At 42.9% G+C, this 21607-nt stretch overlaps 1 protein-coding gene across 5 annotated transcripts in view; it reads right to left on the bottom strand.

Annotated features, from left to right (window-relative positions):
* Positions 1–6082: 6082 nt before the first annotated feature.
* Positions 6083–21607, bottom strand: part of ARID5B (AT-rich interaction domain 5B) — a 160612-nt gene continuing 145087 nt past the window's right edge. For all 5 annotated transcript variants that reach the window (XM_029059590.2, XM_001510035.4, XM_029059591.2 and 2 more), the window contains 2 exons: positions 15546–15744; positions 6083–12176 (listed from right to left, as the gene is read on the bottom strand). In XM_029059590.2, the coding sequence (XP_028915423.1) occupies positions 10011–12176; positions 15546–15744 (2365 nt within the window). In that variant the 3' untranslated portion in view covers positions 6083–10010. The remainder of the gene's footprint in view (positions 12177–15545; positions 15745–21607) is intronic.

Here is a 21607-nt window from a genome sequence, read left to right as displayed (position 1 = left end):
GTCACATTTACACACCCAGAATTTTTTGATCATTGTTTTAAAATCAGTTTTTAACACTTTTTTTTTAATTTAGTTTTTCCAATTTCTTCAATTCCAAACCTTTGTGCTGGGATTCGGTCCCGTCAGGTGTGAGTACATTAATATTTGCTTTACTGGCAAGGATCCAAACACCGGGAGCGTTAGCTACAGATTAAGCTCTGGGGCTGCCATGTATGCTATCATGGAGATGATGGAAGTTTTTACTGAAAAATTCAGTCAGCGAAGGTGCATTCTGAAGGAGAGGTTGAGGAAGCTTTTCTGTCTTCAAACACCAGACCAGGGGTAGGAAAATCCAGCGTGGCTCAGTGGAAAGAGCCCGGGCTTGGGAGCCAGAGGTCATGGGTTCGAATCCCAGCTCTGCCACCTGTCAGCTGTGTAACTGTAGGCAAATCACTTTACTTCTCTATGCCTCAGTTCCCTCATCTGTAAAACAGGGATGAAGACTGTGAGCCTCATGTGGGACAACCTGATTACCCTGTATCTACCTCAGCACTTAGAACAGTGCTCGGCACATAGTAAGCACTTAACAAATACCATAACAATAATAATTAAAAGCCCATCAGAGCTTTAACACAGTCGCCCCAGGGGATGGGTCGATAGCCCTGCTCTTCCCCTCACTCATCTCACTGCCTCTGGACGCAGATGTGGCTCTCAGGTTGAAATGTTTGCCCTCCCTGGAGCAAGCAAGGAGAATGCTTACAGATGGAACATATTTTAGGGACTTTAAGCTGAACCTCTCAGGACCCAGGAGAGGGTGAATTCACCTTGAGTTCACTTCAAAGCGTTCTGTGACCTAGGTGAAAAGAGGAGCGTGGAAACAAAACCCAACCTTCGGTTGCTGCCTGTTTCAAGGACGTCTCCTGAGTCAGGTGTGTGGAAGCGCCTTTCCTTCTTGATCAGGGTAAATCTCCCAAACACCGGTAATTTTACCCAGAGTTTAGGAAGTCATCTCAGGTACAGGCATACGTCGGGTAACCCGCACCTCTCGATGCCTACAGTCCAGAGTTGCAGCTGGTATTATTTGGTATCTTTTCTCAATCAGGTTACAATCACCCCACAGATACAACCTAAAGTGTTTGTCACCTTACCCAACCTGCTATTTTGGCAGAGCACTACAGGTAACTCCCTCCTTACCTTCTCACCACCTTAGCTGAGATTAGGATCAAGCCATGGATCTCGAAGGAAGCTATGTCAAGAGTTTGCTTCCGATTTTCAAGATGCAGAAAAAAACCCTGAGCAGATAATCAAATAAGCTGTTGAACTGGGGAAACTGCTTCACCTAGAAATGGATGATGAAAATGTCTGTGAGTTAACTGCTTCTCATTCAGAGAAATTGAGGACCTCATGGAATTTTGGGAGTCCAATGCGCCACTGCAAGGTGTCAAACCAAAGAAGTAATTATTGTGTCTCCATCACTGGCTAAAAATTTTAGCATTAGGAAGTCTGCATTAATTTTAAAGAGAGCAGGTGAATTTATAGAGAAATGACTGAAGAAGACCCCAGGAGAGAAGTTTGAAGGGCACTGAGATGTGCAGGCACCAGCGTGGCTCAGTGGAAAGAGCCCGGGCTTGGGAGTCAGAGGTCATGGGTTCAAAACCCTGCTCAGCCACTTGTCAGCTGTGTGACTTTGGGAAAGTCACTTAATTTCACTGTGCCTCAGTTACCCCATCTGTAAAATAGAGATTAAGACTGTGAGCCCCACGTGGGACAACCTCCCCACCTTGTATCCTCCCCAGCACTTAGAACACTGCTTGGCACATGGTAAGCTCTTAACAAATGCCATCATTAATTAATTAATTACTTTATGAGAAACAGCGTGGCCTAGTTGAAAGAATGTGGGTTTGGAGTCGGAGGACCTGGGTTCTAATCCTGGCTCTTCCATATACCTGCTATGTGACTGGGGCAAGTCAATTAAATTCTCTGTGCCTCAGTTACCTCACCTGTAAAGTGGGGATTAAATCCTCCTCCCTCCTATTTAGGCTGTAAGCCCCAGGTGGGACAGCGACTATGTCTAACCTCATAAAATCGTATCTACTCCAGTGCTTAGAACAGTGCTTGACACATAGTAAGTGATTCATTGGGTAGGGATTGTCTCTATCTGTTGCCAAATTGTACATTCCAAGCGCTTAGTACAGTGCTCTGCACATAGTAAGCGCTCAATAAGTACTACTGAATGAATGATTAATAAATGCCATAAAAACAAAATTCTTTAATCTTCTTAAAATCTTAAAATCTTCTTAATCTTCCTAAATTGGAAAGATTCTTCATTAAAGTTGAAAAACTGCTCACAGCCAGAACAAGCTTCTACTGCAGCCTCCCTTGAAGTCTCGTAATTATACAACTCCTCATTTAATGTTGTGATGCTATGCTTTGAATTATTTTAATAAAGATTAAACAACCATTTAGTGATGTTTAAGTAACAGAATATAGCACATTAAGCAATTCCTTGTGATTTTTACAGTGTTTGTGGAATGCATCCCAATTTATAACATGTAATTCTATGGGGAAAAAGTGAAGCACAAAACAGCCATTCACAATACTGCCACATTATCCAGGAACGTAACTCCATTGTATTTTGGGATACACCTGTTCTTTTCATTGTGCTCCCTCATGGTTGACGCTCACGTTTTACTTTCTTCACTTCCACCTTTAACTCATACTGCTAGTGTCACCTGGGACAAACCAACACCACATCACTTTTCCCCGTTAGAAATTCAGTGAAATTGGAGGGCTGGCCATTTCTTTTCCTTGGAAGATTTGATCGACTCCACTGGGTGGGTCAGAGATGTGTAATGTGTAATGTCGGTCACCGTCCAACAGGAATTCTGAGAGGGGTGGGTTTAGCCTGAGGAACCTTACAGAGAGGACTATGGAAGACTCACACAAGTCTCCCCGCCTCCAACCTAGGCCTTCTTAACCCTCGGCTGCCTGAATCATTTGCCTAACGTTATTTGCCTATGTTTTCCTTCTCCTCAGACACCTCCAATGTTTGCCCTCTCATCTCTGTACCACACCACAAACTCCTATCAATTAAGCATAGTTATTGTGTGCTTACTATATGCAGAGCACTGTACTAAGCACTTTGTAGAGTACGACAGAATTATCAGACACTCTATCAGCTCGGTCACCCCCCTTTACCTATTTTCTCCCACTATACCACAGCATACATTCTGTCTTCTTCTCAAACCCACCTACTTATTTCACACTCACCCTTCTCTTTCCTTACTCCAACCCTTCACTCATACCTTTCTTCCTGCCTGTAACTCCCTCCCACTTCAAATGTCAGCTATTCCTATCTTCAAAATCCTTCTGAAATCACTTCTCCAGGTTCCTCGATTACCTTCTCCTCTCTTCTAGTTTTTCCCCAGCTACCTCAGCACTTCTACGTTAACTATTTATTTATGCACACACGACCACCTGTAACACATTAGTATAAACTCTATTAAGTACTCACCTAAATATTACTCAATCAGTGGTATTTATTGAGCACTATACTAAGCATACGGGAGAGTACAGTACAACAGTGTTGGTCAACATGTACCCTGTCCTCAGTGAGCTTACAGACTACTGCAAATTATCTCAGTATATATTGTAAGCTCCTTTAGGGCAGGCCTAGCTATTAATTTACTGTGCTCTCCTCAGTGCTTAGTTCTGTTCTCTGTCCCAAGTACTCAATAAAGATCCCTGATTGACAGAGCGATTGATTACATCAAAGGTTAACACTCATTTTGGAGGAGGATTAGAGTTGCTCCTGAGAAGAAACTCTTGGAATCAGCAGTTTCATGGGGAAGCACAGGTGGGAGCCTGAAATGATCCAAAGGAGCCTTGCTGAATGCTGAAATGTAGCCTTTTTAAAGGATTAGCAAGATATTTGCAAGATATTCCCTACAGGTCAAACTTGCCCAAAGTATAACAGACGATCAGAAGCTAAATTTCCAATTCCCCAGTTCTCTGCTACTGAAGATGATGTAAAAACCGGAGGGCCAAACAGTTCAGTGTTCAGTTGGCCCCCCAAATTCACATCATGAGAAAATTCCTACATAGAATTATAAACTGAGGCCATCGGGGAAGGAGCAATGGGAAATCCACAAGTCAAACTAGCTCCTTGTTTTGGCATCACTGCTGAGGAGCGGTTCCCCTGGGCTTGCTAAGAGTGCACCACCAAATCGAATCAAAACCTAGAGTTCTGTGATTCCCCCCTCCTCGAATTAAGAGGAATTTTATATGGCAAAACCCTCTGTAATGACTTGCACCGGGTGACCAGCAGACCGGCCGGAGCGGGGGGGTGGGGGGCAGACCTGCACCAGCAGGCAGGATTGACCGCTGACCACAGGAGGGACCGAAGCCTCCCAGTGGCACGCTTACACTCCAGCCACTCTCCACAACCACGGGAGCTGGGTTGGACTCCAATCCCAAATCCAGAGCTTGACAGATTCACCACTGCCGACCGGAACCTGCTTTCACGTTCGCAAACCGGATGGGATTGGTCGGGCTTGAAAGGAGATGCCAACTCCATTCCGGACTCATCCCCCTCTCAATCCCTCGTGACTACAGAGAGCAGTGGGATGTGGCCCAGTTCGGGCACAAGGAGCGTGCCTCCTCCAGCATTTCCCCAGTATCCTAGTGACCAATTCGTTGCTGGGTAGGGTGGCTTCTTCTTCATCATCGGTATTTATTGAGCACTTACTCTATGCAGAGCACTGTGCTAAGCGCTTGGGAGAGTACAATAGAGTTGGTAGGCAGGCTCCCTGCCCACAACAAGCTTAAAGTCTAGAGGGGGCTTGGCAGAGAGGCTTAACTAGGTTCATCTCTTCTGCTGCTTGATTGTCAGTTTCTCGAGGGCAAAGATCATATTCACTGACTTCATTGTATTATCACCATCATAAAATGATATTCATCAAGCGTTTACTGTGTGTGCAGAGCACTCAATATTTATTGAGCACTTACTGGATGGAGAGCACTGGGATAGTACAATGTCACAGTATTTATAGACACATTCCCTAAACACAGTGAGCTTACAGTCTGGTCTACTTACAGTCCAAAACACTCTACTAAGTCCTAGTGAGAGTTCTCTGCACAGAGCAAGAGCTCAATAAATGACTGAATCTGCATCACTGCTACGACTCCAGACTTAAAACGGGGACCATGTTTCCTAGACCCTCCCTCCCAGGGAGAGGGGGAATGGGGTCTATAGACTGGGGTGCTCCAGGGAAAAGTTGAGGTGTGACCCCGGTTTACATTACTCTAGTCTGGGGAGATGATCGCTATTTACTACTCAAAATCAGCTTTAACTAGCAGCATGGCCTAACGGATAGAGCACGGGGCTGGGAGTCAGAAGGACCTGGGTTCTTACCCTGGTTCCGCCACTTGTCCGCTGTGTGACCTTGGGCAAGTCACTTGACTTCTCTGGGCCTCAGTCATCTCATCTGTAAAATGGGGATTAAGACTGTGAGCCCCATGTGGGACAGGGATTGTGTCCAACCTGATTAGCTTCTATCTACTCCAGGGCTTAGTACAGTGCCTGAAACACAGAAAGCACTTGATACCACAATGATCATTATTAACAACTGATTTGGAGTGACAATTCAAGGAGTTTAACACTTTTTCACCCCTTCCTGGATAAACACAACTTTCAATTTGGGCATTTATCAAATGGCCTTGACTCCAGATGCTGGCAACATCCTGAACTCTGTCCCCTCCTCTGAGGGAAGATCAGGTACAGAACAGAGAAGCAGTATGGCCCTGTGGAAAGAGCATGGGTCTGGGAGTCAGAGGACCTAATCCTGGGCTCTAATCTGGGCTCTGCCACTTGCTTGCTGTGTGACCTTGGGCAAGTCACTTCATTTCTCTGTGCTTCATTTTCCTCAACCGTAAAATGGGGATTAAATCCTACACCCTCCTGCTCAGACTCTGAGCCCCACATAGGACAGGACTGTCCCCCACCTGATAAAACCGTATCTAACCCAGAGCTTAGAACAGTGCTCGACGCAGAGAACGTGCTTAACAGATAGAAAAATAAAAAAACAACATCATTACTCAATCACCCAATGGAACAGATAGTAACATTTTTTATTAAATATTACAGTGGATCAAAAAGTACAAAATATCTCTTGCCTGCTATGTGATTGGGAAACTATTGGCACGTAATACAGTATCAAAAGCATTAATAAGTACAATTTGGAAAACATACAAAATTGAGTGTTTATAGTTGGCTCAGCTTTATTCCTGGTAGTGTTTAAACTAATGCGAAGGTTACTCAATAACCTTTTCGACGGGAAACTATATAATATTACTGGGCCATTTTGCTATATACAAATAATCACCTTACAGAGCATATAGGTTACATAACTTGAATCACCAAAAGTATACAATATTTACAACAAAGGAAAGTTTAAAAAAGTATAAACAGCCAGGAGATTATGCTGCAATTCTTAGGACATATTTCAACCATGGGGAATGAGCGAATATCAAATACATTTACAGCAAACACGGGAGTTAAGTGCTCATGATTATCAGTTCAATGATGTGGGCCCCACTGGCTTTAAATCATTGCCATTTCTCACTAAATCAGGACAATTGTAAAATTAGACCAGATGTGACCTGACTGACCACGTGGAACAATGACTGCAGAGAAATTAGCTGTTCTCTTTGAAGGCACACTACATAAAATATTTTTTGAGACCACCTAGAAACTTCCATTAGACACACCAACATAATAAGATACAGTACTGAAGAATTCATGCACCAATTCAATAAGTTGCAAAGTTCAAAACTGGGTTTTCCCGAACTACTTCGTATGCCCTGAAAAACAAGTGGATGTGTCATCTCCAGTGCAGAAATAAATCAGAGCGTTCTGCTGTAAATATTACAATTTTTAATAATCATTTACTAGAAGGACATTGCATTCTCAAACTCCGCTTGGTTCTATTTTTAAGTTGTTTCCTAAAGTCAAACAGTTTGAAACCAGAAGTTGAGGGGAAGGTTGTGGGTTTGTTTTTTGTTTTTTTTTTTTGCTTTTTTCTTTTTTTTTTCTTAAATATATCTCGCAACCTTCCAGAATCTCTAATGAATCATGAACTTAGTGCATTTTGAATTGCAACATTTCTTGGAAGCGGTTCTCAGTAAATAGATTTATGACTCCATTGCCAATTAGATTCCACAGTTTCCTTTACAAAACTACCAATAACAATGGTTTGATTGCACAAAGAAAGGCTTGTGCAATTCCATTCAATAATAAGGCCCCTTGAACTCAAACAATGCAAACAAAGCCCCATTTAAGACTTTTTTTTAAAGTAGTTCTGGCCAATGAAGAATTCAATAGTCTTTTTGAAAGATTTCCAAGATTTCTGTTGAGAGTTTTTAAACAAATAATGCACTGCTTCTGTGGGGAATTTATACCACCATTTCTCTTCATTTGGCCTAATGCTGTGCCCAGCATCTGAGTTTCCTCCGACAGAAACTGAGTCGCCTCACGGAACAAATGAGAAAACATTTGAGTTAACATTGTTTTAAAATGGTGTGATCAAATTCCAGCATGATGTAACCAAACTGAAAGGAGATCTTCGGTGAAAATAAATGCCCCAAATCTCAAACGTTCAGGTTGGCTGAAGAACGGAAAGCACCCATTTTCTTGAATTAACTCACCCCACCACGTACAATTTGGTCTGTTTGCTACAGAGTTCTTTTTCCACATTTCTGTCATGATCTCTCATGCTTTCAGGATTCACATCTAGTGCAACTTTCTCATATGTGTCCTCACTGGCATCCTGCCAGATGAGATTCTGATTTTTTCTCTATGTCTTGTGCAAAAGCAGGATAATTTGCACTCACACATTTATATCCTAAATTCTACTCATCTATTTATTCTATTAAATATATATATATATATAATATTTTTCCCCTCAGGAAGATAATTAATGAATTGAAGCATATGGATTTTTTTAACACTGGATGACTACATTCTTTTTTTTTTCCACCTTTGGATATTAAATATATTACATTATATATTTGGCTTTATATCATGGAGAAATTTCAGTACAGATGTATGACATGCATGGCTTCATTTAAGAGCTTGAATTTTTATTATTACCAGTTTCGATTATTCTGCAGTTGAGTTACTTATTTGGAAGTTGAAAATTGTCATCAATTTCCACCCCGTAAAACATCTGAGGTAAAAGACTCAGTTAACTAGGGTACTAACGTCTACATATCACGGCAGGTGGGTGAATTCATCAGAGTAAATATCCGTCTATGTCACGGTGGTGTCCTCCGTGAACGCTGAAAGAAAATCCACCGTATTTATCGATTGGTTTTAATACATTCAGAAACCAAATGCCATGTTATTACATCTCTGTAGCAAATGTAATACAGTGGCAAAGATGACAATATAAATTCTCCACATCTTTTGACTGCTTGAACAGCTTTACCATTTCTTCCCAACGACAAGAGGAAACATAAAGCAAAACTGATTTTGAAAATGAATCTATTACCTTGCAATCAGTAGGTGGCTAACGCAAAGTCTCACTTGTCCTAGAAGATTATTCCTGTTTCCTTTTTATTTTTTTACTCTAAAGGGGCAACCCAACAGGCCAGCTAGCCACAATGAGGTGGATTGATGCTCAGCCCGCTAATTATGCAAGACTAACTGGGTCAGGCTGCACTGGAACTCACAATTCACATCATCTCAGGTTGGGGGAGGTATTGACTGGGGAAGCCAATCACCCTTTCCCTCCCCGAGTAGCCGAACGCCCTTCCTCTCGTCCCTCTCTTCCTCTCCCCACCCTTGGTCACTTACACGGGGCCTGCCCCATCTTCCATACCAACTGCTTGGGCTCTTCTAATTTCTGAAATTCCTACGATATTTTTACAACCCACAAATATGTTCTCTGGACTCTGTTGTTACTCAGCAGCTTGTTGCCAATGAGGTTTTTGTTTTTATGATTCCTCTGGTATGTAGGACAGTTTCACAGCCTAGATAAGGTAAGTACAATGCTCAACAATTTCCCATAACCCAGTACTTCAAAGCAAAGTGTTTTGGCTGGGTAAGCAATGGGTAAGCTCTTTCAACTCTGCCATTTAGGAGGAGCAAGATCTTCCAACTGCATATTTTTTAAAAAGGAACTTTGTTTGCACCATCATATATGTGATTTTCTTTCATGGATTCCCCTTGAATCAGTTGCTTCAATTTGTAAACAATAACTTTACCCCCCAAAGCTGCTCACAATGATAAGATGTGGAAAAATTACACACACAGAAACAGGAAGGACAGTCCAACGGACTCCTAGGGAAAAAAAAAAAACCCGACAAATAGAAACACCTGCAGACAAAGTGATATTGTTTAATTAACAGGGCACAGGATAAACTGGAAAATGGGACTACCTGTATATAAATTATGTGAACAAACAGTGATACAGGTAGTTTGTAAGAAGCAGGTACGTACACACTCAATTTAACAGTGTTTACTTTTCTGTTTTACTAGTGTCAGGGTGAAAGATCTATTGCAGTTTTACTATACATTGCATTGATCGAACCTTTAAAAGTCAAAAATGTGACCCCCAGACCACATCTTTTGATTGTATGTTCTCCGCAGCCCTCCCTCACCCCTTCCTTCCATCTTCCACCTCAACGTCTCCGTTTCCCAAAGCGCTAAAAATCAAGTCCGGTTTCTTTTCATTCGTCTCAGAATGTGGATGCAAATAAAACCCCTTCCCATAACGACCGTGCAAAGTGAAATGACGGAGGTGGAGGAGGCGAGGGAAGGGGGAAATGAGGGAAGGAGTTATGGGTGAAGGGCCAGAAGAGCAAAGCAGTTCTATCTCAGTCGAACAGAAGCGTTAGCCTAGGCGGGCTACCACACGTCGGTTTTCACGAAAGAAATACTGATTTCTAATTCTGCAAGACATTATCACAGGGTAAGGGGGCAAAGCCACGTTAAGCGACACCTTTCACTGGGAGGCTCCCGAGCGCAGAATTTACAGTTTTGTACTGGGGTGGACAGAGGACAGCTGGGAGGGAGGAAAGGCAGCTTGAGGATTTAGAGCAGCTAAAGGGTAGATACCGTTGTGCAAAAGGTCGCCATACGAACTTCCTACAGGTGTGGCTGCTGCGGCTAACTGTCTGTAGAGCTGTTGAGAATTGGCCGGGGACGTAAAGATTCCTCTCTGCATCACAAGCGAGTGGAAAGCCAAAGGCTGCATTAGGGGCGAAAGCACAGTCTGGTTTTTCAAGTACTGCAGTGGGTGGGAATAGCCGGCGGGGAGGCGGGAGCTCAGGCTGGAACACAGGGACCCCGGGTACAAACCTGGGAAGATGGGCGACGACAGGGGGAACTTCTGGCCCTCCGACACGCCGCCGGAGTGGGGGCCGTGCCCACCTTTGCCGCCCTCACCCTCCTGATCGGAGGCCTTGTCTTTGGCCGAGCCCTCCTTGGAGGAATGCAGGGGAGACACCACCCGGATCTTCTTCTCCGTCATCACACCGTCCAAATCCTCCAGGCCGCGCTTCAGGGGCCGAGCCGTGCCGACGGGCTGAGGGCTCGACTTGCAGCTCAGGATCGGATGGACCGCGCTCTCCATCTTCCTCAAGTTGTCGAGTCTCGTGTGGTGCGGCTTTCCGGACCGGGAGAACAGGTCCTGGTGCTTTTTAGGGGCCGACATGGTTATGGGCGAGACCCGGCAGGCTTTCGGGTGGCAGTCTCGACTCCCGGCCTGACCGCTCAAGGCCTGGAACTGAGAGAGGCTCTTACTCTCCGGCAGGCCGCCGCCCGCGTGGGACAGGCCCGCCGTCTTCACAGTCTGTTTGTGTGCGCTGCTCTTTGGAAGACTCAGATCTGTCGGCTGATCGTCCGAGGAGGCTTCCAGGGCAGTTTTTTTGTCTGGCTGATGCAAAGACGGGAGGTAACCCCCGCCGAGTTTTTCTGGGTGTTTGTGCGGAGGAAATGGCGAACTGTTTTCCGACTCCCGGTACGTGCCCCGAGGGAGGAACTTGGATGCCTGTTCGCTGGGAAGGTGGTGTTCCGTGTGTCTATAGAGGCTGTGGAGGTGGGGGGAGGAATAGAAATCGGCCAGGAAACTGGGCACGTGGGAATGATGTAGTGCCCTTTTCTCAGCCATCTTGTCCTTGCACTCCTGGATATCTGGCTTCAGCGCATAGGACTCGGCCAGGGGATGAAGGTGATGCTTGGAGAAACTGCACCGGCGGGGATCGGGACCGCTTAGAGCGTCATGCTTAAAAACATCGTTAAGAGCTTTCCGTTCCTCCGGGTTCTTGCTTTTGAAACTCTGGACGTGTTGGATCACGGAGGGCCTACTGACCGCCAGAGCATCAGAGCTCGAGCTGTGATGAGACTGCACTGACCCGGAAGAGGGTTCGTCTCTGCTGCTCAGTTTCTTCTTGCTGATCAAGGGTGGAGGGGAGCCGTAGGGATAGCTACCTGACAGGCTAGCACCGCTGACCTGCGACAGCAGCTTCTTCTTGGCCAATGGAGACATGATCCCTGGATTGCCCCTCGAATAGAGCAGCGGGGTGTAATTCAACCCAGGGTCATCGTGAATGGGTACGGGCAGTTCCTTTTCCTTAAACATATCGAACGACTGGACCACGAGGACTTTGGGATTCCGCTTCAGGGCGTCGTGGATGTCTTCGTTCCCGAGCTGATCCAGTTTCACAGTGCAGTTGGCGATGTAGTCCGCCATGGCGGGGAGTTTGTCGTCTTCCATGTCGCTCTGGCTCGGCGGCGGTACTTGGACCGGGGGGAAACCGTGGAAGGGGGCTTCCGGCGGTTCGTTATCGGAGCCATCTGTAAAACTGCACGCTCTCTGTTCTGGCTTTGGGTCAACAAGGGCATCCGGCGATGAGCGTGACTGTTTGCCGACGGTTAGATTCCGGGTCGCATCCTCTTTGGGAGGTGCTGGAGCACTGGGGAAGGAAGCTGAGCACTCTTCTTCTTCCTTGGCTGGCTCACTGATGGAGCAGCGGTCCTTCAAGTTGACTTTCGTCGGGCCCGCTTCCGTGCCTACTCCCTCGGGTATCAAGTCTTGGAAGTCTTCGGTCTGTTTCTTCACTTCTGCCATCACCAGGGGCTCCATCAAGCTTTTCTGGACTAAAACCTCTGGCTCCTTCTCTGGTTCCACTGAAACCTGGTAAAACATTTCAGAAGACAATCAGAAGAAAGCAGGGCATGCTGGCAGATTTCGTTCCCAAACCTCATATTGCCGATCCCTTGGAAAAACCTGCTTGTCAGTCACCTTTTGAGTTCTGAAAAGCTTTATTTCCCCCTGGGCCCTCCCCAATCACAGCTTTAGACAAAGAAATATCAATTTCAGAAATACTCAAATGTGCATACCCATTTTTTGCTTCTTATACGACACCTATCGAAAGAGGAAAATGGTGTACATTGAAGGTACGCGATCATATCGTTGCTTGATTCCAACATATAGTTTAAATTTGAGGTTGTCCACTGTTCAGATCAATCTATTATCCAAATGGGCTCAAAATTACATGTTGTAGTTTTATGATGTTTTGGAGATTTTTTTTTTTTAATTTCCAACCAATCCCATGTAGCCCTCTCCAAATTCCAAACTCTCCTGATAGCCAGAAATGTTCTACTTCCTGCCGTTCGGCTAAATTAATGATAGTCATTGCCTAAGTGTTAATAATTCATATTTTGTGTCACAATACACAAATACCATCAGCTGACAGCGATAGAGAGAGATTTATAGGAAGAAGGAGGAGAAAGAAAGAAAGAGGGGAAGGGAGAGAGGGAGGACGAAAACACAAGGGGAGAATGGAAAAGAGGTGAAAGTAGAAGAGGAAAGGAAGAAAATAAAGTGGGGAATGAGAGGTAAAGAGCGGTGGGGGGGGGGGGGGGGGATGACAGGCACAGAGATTAAAGAGAGATTAGAAGAGAGTCACTGCAAATTCTTCTGTCAGTTTAGGGGCAAACTATGTTTGTATTAAAGACAAAAATGAAGCCGTCAACATTCAGACAGTGTGCACTATTACAAAAATATCTTTATCATTCTTTGAGATAAGTTATAGCCAACAGGACTTCAGCTCTTTATGCATCTCCATTAACAAAGCCTGTGTGCACAATTCCTACTATTCACTGCATTATCAAGCTGGATGAACTGAGCCCTAAAGGTCATTATAACTTTCCATCAGTGACCCAGCTGACTGACAGCCCCTTTCAAAACTGCTGTCACTCTGCTCTGTCCTGCCTTGGTCTAAGTCAGTCACAAAACAGTTGTATTGTGCAGATCCACCCCCTCCTTTCCTCTGAGCATCAAGAACGTTATTTTCCAAATGCTGCTTAACGTTAAGGGTCGGGGGTGAGAGGGTGGATATGGCGTAGCTAAGGAATCACACCCATGCTTCTCTTGTAGAGATTTTAAAAACATTCTTGGGTGGCGGAGTTTCTTGATAGTCACGACCTCAGTATCTTCTTCAGTCCAAATACCATCACTAGTCCTTCAAAAAGTCTATCACTGGTCTCTTGAGCTTACACAAAAAAATACCAGACAGATGCCAGACAGATGAATACAGTAGGGGAAAAAAGGCAAATCATGTTTAATACCTCATCCTCTGCCCTTGGTTTCTGTTAAGCAACCGTTTGAAGGTTTAGCTATTTTTGAGACGCACCCAGGAGCAACATAACAAATTGTCTTTCGTCCTCTGCTACTTGGAGCAGCACAATTATATTTCTAGAATGGGCTAAAGGAAACTTCAGTTCAATGGCAGTAAGAAGTAATAACTGAGTTGTTAGGATTATTCTCCATAGCTTACCATAAGGTAATATGGCCATTGTACCTCAGTTTAACTTCCATCAAGTCAAAAAGTATGTGCCAGTAAGACAACACATTTCAAAAGGTCTGTTTATGGCCAAGCTGAAAAAGATCCCCAAAATCTGGATAGAGAATAGTACCATTTCAACCGATAATACAAAAGTTCCAACAGGATTACACCACAGTTCGTAAGCTCGATGTGGGCAGGGAATGTATCCATCAACTCTGTTACATTATATTCTCCCAAGCACTTAATACAGTGCTCCGCACATGGTAAGGGTTCAATAAATACAGTTAATTGACTGACTTGGAGGTTCCCTGCTTTGGTTGATTGATTCAGTCAGCAGCATGGCTAAGGATTTTTCCAGTATCTTGCATTCAATCTTTCAGTTCTGGCGCATCAAAGCTCTATCAACTAAACAGCAAAATCCAGAACATTGAATGCTGAGGTGCACACTCCATCTTTGGCTTCGTATGTTCTGCTTAGGCAATGCAATACATATGGTATCTAAAGGAATTCTCGGCTCTGAGAAGCCCGCAATAAATAACCAGGCACAACAGGATGAATGAAGAATGGAATGCTAGCCTTAACTCTGAATTTCCTTGCTTTTGGCAAATTATGTTTCAAGCCTGCAGATGTCTATGCATCTCAGTGTATTAATTTTTTTAACTAGGGTATAAAAAATTGTTTTGAAATTAAAAGACAAATTTCTCCTCATGGTATTGATGTGATCCACTTTACAAGGCTCTACTGGGCAAGTTAATTTCTAGTTAGGGAGGTTTTTGGTTTTTTTTTTTTTTAAAAAAAGCTAGCGATTAATTAGGTAGTCTCTTATGTGTTCATTATAAACCTGATTTTTAGGGGATTTTAATAGAAGCATAAAAATTCCCTCCGGGGTTGAATCCTGGAACACAAGATCTCTACTGAGTGCAAATATAGCTGGAAATTTTTTTATGTTCTGAAGAATTTTTATTATTCATATTAAAACACATTTTAAAACCAATGTAAATGCCTACTCACTCAACCGGCTGTAATGGTTTCCAAAGAACAGCAGTGGCCTACTGGATTCATCGTGCTTGTTTTAAAGATTCGGAAACTACCCGTTAACATGAAAGATAATAATGGGTCCAAGAGGAACCGTTTCTATCTCCCCTATAAATAACATGTGTTTACGATGTTTCTAAATACGTCTCTACACGAAGGCACTTTAGTATCATCGGGTCAATTACCTCAAGCTCGAAAAACTCTTCAAATTAAAAATGCATAGCTCTGGCCTACACGTACAAAGGATCCAGACCTTGCAGGTTGAGTTCCAACCCCCAAAACACTGAAAAATCCTTTTAAAAACCTTAAAAGACTGGTTTGGAGTGGAAACGCTAATGCATCTTTAATGCTGGAGGTACAGTTCAAATAGGCTGAGCAGGAGCGGAATCTTCCTAAATTAAATCTTGGTCATTTGCCATCAGCTCTCTGCACTATGGAGCTTGCTGGGGACTGCTTAAAGCCCATCAATATCACAGCACTCATAATGCCATGAATTACCTTTCAGCTTGGGAGCAAACTGAAAGGCCAACTATTTTTGGAATCCCGAAGTTTAAATGATGTATTTGATTCATTTTTATCGTTCTATTGGCGGAATGGGGTGTTTCAGCAAGACGGGGGCTTTACTGATTAAAAGCGGTACATTTTTAATGGAAAAGTTTCAAAGTAGGAAAGCAACTAACCTCCGATGCATCCTGGGGTTTCTGAACATTATCTTTTTCTTTCTTGCTCTTTTGGTTTTCATTTTTGATGCGCTTGGTGCCGGATACTTTTGTTTTATTTTCACTCTCCTGGGAACCGTTATCCTGCTTTCGAGGTTTCACTGGAGGCAGTGGCTTATCTTCCTCTCCTTTAATAAATCTTTCATATGGCAGGATTAATCTAAAGGATTAAGGAACAAATCATTGATCAGCTCTTGCAATTCCCGCAAAGAATTGTATTTCTCTTAGCCCCGAGTCACGCAACTAGTGGCTCCACCGTTTTTTCCTTCAACTCTGCGATGCATTTCTAGAAACCCTCCGGCCTGTCTCCACCTACCGCCTCACCACAGAAACCAGCGCGTGGTATTTTAGAAGCTCCTTGGGGACGGAAACCTTTCTTTTTGGTTAGAACTGGCCGTTCTGCCGCTCGGGCCGAGAACCCCGGGGGGATTTAGCCAAGACGACAGCAGGTGGTGCTCAGAGAAGTATGGCAGCGGCACAGAAGTGTCCTTGCAGAGTGGGAATTTGGGATTGGAGAGGTGGTCAGATCCACCCCCCTCCCCCCAAAGTGGGGCTACATGGAAGGCACTGGGCTGTCTTGTGTCCAGGGGCAGCTGCCCTGCTGGGCAGGCCAGAGGGGTGATCCCAGCAGGGGAAGCTATTGCCGGATCTCCCCTAAAAGGGCCCGGTCAGAAGGGCTGGACCCAAGGAGTCGTGAAAACTGAAGAACTGAAAAAAAGTTCAAGAATCGGAATGACATGACTTTCTTTAACAAAGTACACAAAATTGCTTTAAAAAGGAAACATCAAACAGCTCTAGTTTTAATCTGTTTTCCCTTTGCGACGTAGCTCTTGATCTGAAAGGGAAAAATAGCTGATGTAATTAAAAGGGATGGATTGCATTACAATCTCAGTTTCAACTCCAGTGATTAAAGTTTTTATAATGCATTTGGTATGATTAATGACTCACTGAGGGATTAATACAAGACTCCGACTTAAAAATATGAACTTTAATACAGCAAACATAATTTGTTTAAAATGAGACAAGTCGACTCAATGAAGAAAATGTACTTTGCTTATAAATAACATAAATCTGTTCGAAGATTGGGAATCCTAATTATCTTTAATCTAAGACTCCCCTGCAGAAAACCCTTTGGTTTAGCTGTCCCTTAGCTCCCCAGCAATCAATTTCCATCCATTCAATCTGGGTTCCAACTACTTAAACGTTCAGACAGTTTAAGCTGAAGAATGCAGCAACCGGGCTGTTGTGACCACAGCATTTCATATTTTAATACAGTGCCACCTAAACGATGTTAAAATCATAACCCAATCTATGCCACATTAGAAATAAAATTCATTAACTGAGCATGCTCTGACATGGTATGTGCAAGAAGGCGTGAAGAATACTTTCGAGCCCAAAATTTGGCAGTGGGCCAAGCAGCGAAGCTAAGCAGAGCCCATAGGGAATATTCATCTTCAGATCCCATTACAAACTGAGTTTAAACATGTTACAGCTGCTAAAACTGGAAACGGCTCCCTCTATGCAGACTTTACTAAAATAATATATGGCTGCCAAATACCTGTTTCCCACTATAATATTACAGTTAATGTTGATATAATAAAAAGCATAACTAAGCAGAATAACAGAAAAAACAATCATGTTCATACTTGAAAATTGTTCCATTTTATTTATAAAGCCCCCAATACCAAAAAAAACCCCAACAAAGCAAAACAACCAACCAAAAAAAACCCAAAAACAACCCACCTCCCATCATCTCTGATGCTGTCAAGGCCTTTGAATCTCACAGGGGTGGCAAGTTTGGGTTCTGTCCGGGCCACTATTTACATCTTATCCTCATGTGTTAAATATTTTAAATCTACTTTAATAAAAGGACATTTTATTGCAATAATTGTTAGCCCAGCAATAGGATTGTTTGACTTTTTGTTTAGTTTCCATGGAAACTTGAGGTATATTTGAAACCTGCATGTTTCAGGGGTAAATGTGCCCGCTTCCTCCTTGCTCTGCCTTCCCCTTACCCCCCCATCATTCCTGTCTCCAAATGAGATGGGGTTATTATCATGAGTCTGTCAATATCCACCAAGACAAAGGGATTATTCTTCTATGGAGGTAGGCATGATGAGGTTGAGTGGGGAGGTGGGGGCTGCTGTGGTTTGCCCAGGGCGGGGTGGGGGGTGAGGGGTGGAGGGGATGGTGGAGGGGAGAGAAAATAAGGAGAGAGGGGAAGTTGGATGGAACTGGGCCTAACAGGACAAATCATCCTTCTCATTCTTCCAGGTGGCCTTTTATGGCAATCTCTGACTGAAATTCCCTCCCTCCACCCCAGTTTTGATACATGGCACTATCACAACATGAGGGTTCATTAGATGGGGATGGTAATTAGTAACCAGGGTTTAAATTTCCTTTTATACTCTTAAGAGTTCAAGGGGGTGTGGCCAACTTTTTCATTTTAGCTATTTTCACTGAGCTCAGATGCTGGCAGTGGGACAGCAGTAAAAATACATTTCGGGATGCTGGTCAAAGGCCTAGAGCCAGCAGCAGGAAATCTGGAATTAAATGTTTCTTGTATCTGGAAAGAGGCATGACTAAGGTAAAACTGAATCAAAATACAAGGATTGCTTGTTCTAGGTTTCCAGGGTGTGTGTGTCAGTGCGGTTTTTTGGTTTTTTTTTTCAAGTAAAGGTCAGTGTATTGCTTTTTTATGGTAGAAAGATAATTATAGAGACAAAAAGAAAAAGGACAAAAAGGGAAGCAAATTCGAATATGCACTGTGAAGCTCTGGGGACTAGACCAAAGTCTGACACCACGAACAATCGCTGCTTCATATAGTGATTTCCGTTTGTTGCAATTTTCACTGAATGTTTTTTCAGTTATCCTGTCATGGTACAACACAATTACCCACAGGATATGATCTTATCATCTAATTATTAGAAGTTTTTACAGTACAAGAGCAGTAAACCTACTACAGGATTCAGAACATTGAAACAGCCAGTGTACACACAGTACCATTAAAACAAGTTAGCCAATTTAAGGTCAATATTGCCCAACACAGGAAGAATGTGGTTTTGTATTATACAAATAGTTTAGCAGAATGCAACATGCCTGAAACTAGCAGAAGATTATTTTCAAATATTTGTAATACAACTAAGATTTAATCAGTTTTTAAACAGTACAGATTAAGGCAAAAATGTCAAAAAAAAAAATCTAGCAAAGACAGAACTCATTAAACTGAAGAAATCAGTTGTACAGTATCTGAAGCAGCTTTCAGCTTTGGTTTGACTTCAAATGGGTGAAGGGTAGTGGGGAAGAGAAGGAAACAATATATTCATTAGAAAACCTTGAGATCATTCTTTCCCTCCTGATGTACTGATTTACAGGGTTGGAAGCAATACAAGTGAAATGGTTTTTTATTATCCAGATTCAAAATTTAAGATTAGCAAACTGCCTTATTTATGATACCATTAATACAGCAGGAATAGGTAAGCCGTTGTGTATTAAAAAATAACATCTTTCCATAGGCAGCAGATTTGTAGCAGCGTGAGGCTTTTTATTCCAGGAATAATACAAGAATAACATTTTCCACCCCAAAGCAGAAACAGTAGGGGAGCCTTTGCTATCACAGAGCTTCTTATTAAATCCAGTCACTGTGAAAAGCAAGGTTTTTTGTGTTGTTGTTTTTTTTTTTTAAATAAAGACAACTTAAAATTGACTCAAGTTAGATGAACAAATCAGTGCTATGCTAACCCTGATTTATCAGGGTCCATAAAACTAAAATTTAATCACATATAAATGATTAGTTTGAAAAGATTTGGCTTTTCTAAATCTCAAGTTAAATAATGGTGCACAGTGTACTGAGTTTTTAGATCAGCCTCATCTGATATTATGAAAAATTCAATGTACTTCGCTGCAGCAGAAGTCAGAGGTCAGCAAATCTATTACAGTAATGTAAGTAAGCTGGCTCTCTGCCAATTGTATTTTTTTTTAAACACTGAGGCAGATAATTTTATATTTACAAATTCTAAAATCCTCCAGGGATCTGCATCTCTTTCCTTCAACAAAAAGCAGAGACTTCACATCAGAGAAACGTATTTCACAGTATATCCAATATGTCCTCGTCATTAGCAATTCATAAAAAGAAGAGAAGGCCCTTAATCTTTATTAGTCAACATTTTCCCCAAGCAGGGGAAAAAATAAATGTAAAAATCTAATCTGAACTAGTAACCACTAATGTCTCCTCTATTGATTAATGCCTGCACAGAATGACTGAGCTTTTTGGCCAAAACATTTAGCAAGCTGTGCTTAAGAGGAGAGATGAGAATGCATCTATTTATAGAGAGAGAAAAAATGTTTCAGCAATGTCTGCGGTCAGGTTCCAACTCAGAAAAAGAAAGGAAATAAAGAGTTGGGGTACTTCTTGGCTGTCTAATTCTCCCATCTGGGTTTGGGCACTTCTGTGCATTCCAATGCGATAGCCACCCTCAAAATACTGCCAGTTCACACAAGTGAAGTCAGTAAGCGGCACGAGGAAGCATAGGGCGGCATCAAGCCCCCATCCCGGTGATCTTTTCATAATGCTCATTTTGTTGTTCAATCTAATCTCTCTCTCTTTTTTTTCTCCTCTCTTGAGGCAGAACAAAAAAGAAAAGACATATTGGTTCCATAGACATTTCAGACTCAATCTGATGTAAGATGGAGTCATTACATTTCTTAGTAGTGATTCCAACATCGATGAATTTCAAGCTTTGGCCAGACGTGTTCCTTCTTGGCTGGGAACTGAAAATGGAACTTCATTGCAGAATGTGTAAAACAGCCCAAGACAAAACATGCTTTCAAGGGGAGGTATATTTTTCTTTTTAAACTTTAAGAGAAATTTCAGGATGCCAAGGAACCGAGAGAGTTCCAACACACATGCTGTTCTACTCACCAAAAACAATGTGTGGCGGCATGGCTTAACACCAGTGCAAAATGAAGCCCTACTAGGCCCAGTCCCCAACTCTGCCATGGCTTTCTGTGGGAACTCAGGCGCGTTGCCTAACCTCTCTGGGCTTTGGTTTCATCAGCGGAGAAATAAACTTAACCTCCCTCTCAGAGTCCTATAGTAAATTCAAAGCTAACTACAGAGCACTTCGAAATGGTATGGAAGTGCCATATAAAGGAGGAGCCTAATGTGCTTCTTTGGAGCTTTTCTTGTCCTGAAAAGAAATTTCTAATTAAGAAAGTCGTGGGCTGTAGATAAAGATCTCAGTTTTGAGGTGTGAATATCAGTGGAGCGAATAACATAATGTGCCTTGACTGGTGCAAAGAGTGAAACAACCGTAACAAATAAAGAGAATAAAGAAGACCTCTTTCCCCAACTGACCAGTGTTGGGGGTGGCAGGCATCTGTCAATTGGTGGACACAAGAACCAGGCTTGAATGAGAACTACCTGTCTGGTAACACCTCAAAGACCGACAATGGTGGGGAGGAAAAAGAGCATTGTTCTGCAAAAGATTTAGCTTGTTGTCTAGCTGAGGCTTGGGTTGCTCACGGCACTCTGCAGGATGCTCTTTGCAAAGGAAACAGGTATAAATAGCATAATTTGCATCAAAGTAGCAAACTGGTGTGTGTTTAATTAGCAAAGACAGAAAAGTTCACTTTTGATCTTTGAGAAATTGTCTACCATGAAGAAATCGTTCCCAATCTCTCTGAAAATTCATTTCAAATAAAAATAAGGTGTATTTACATGTGCACGCACTTTCTCTCTTTGGCTCTCTCTCCCTCCATATCTCTCTGTCTGTGCCTACCTCTATTTTTTCCAAAGTCACTGCATTACCCTTTATTGTAAAAGCTGTTAAGAGTCTGCATCACAGACTCCGAAGAGACTCCCCCAAAATGTAGATTCAGGGAAGGCATCCTAATATTTCCTTCACAATAAATGGGGAATCTGATCCCCTTCTAGACTGTAAGCCCGGTATGGACAGAGATTGTCTCTCTTTATTGCTAAATTGTACTTTCCAAGTGCTTAGTACAGTGCTCCGCACACAGTA

The sequence above is a fragment of the Ornithorhynchus anatinus genome, chromosome 3 (assembly GCF_004115215.2).
Source record: "Ornithorhynchus anatinus isolate Pmale09 chromosome 3, mOrnAna1.pri.v4, whole genome shotgun sequence".
Taxonomy (NCBI): domain Eukaryota; kingdom Metazoa; phylum Chordata; class Mammalia; order Monotremata; family Ornithorhynchidae; genus Ornithorhynchus; species Ornithorhynchus anatinus.
This window is presented reverse-complemented; position numbering and strand designations above follow the sequence as displayed.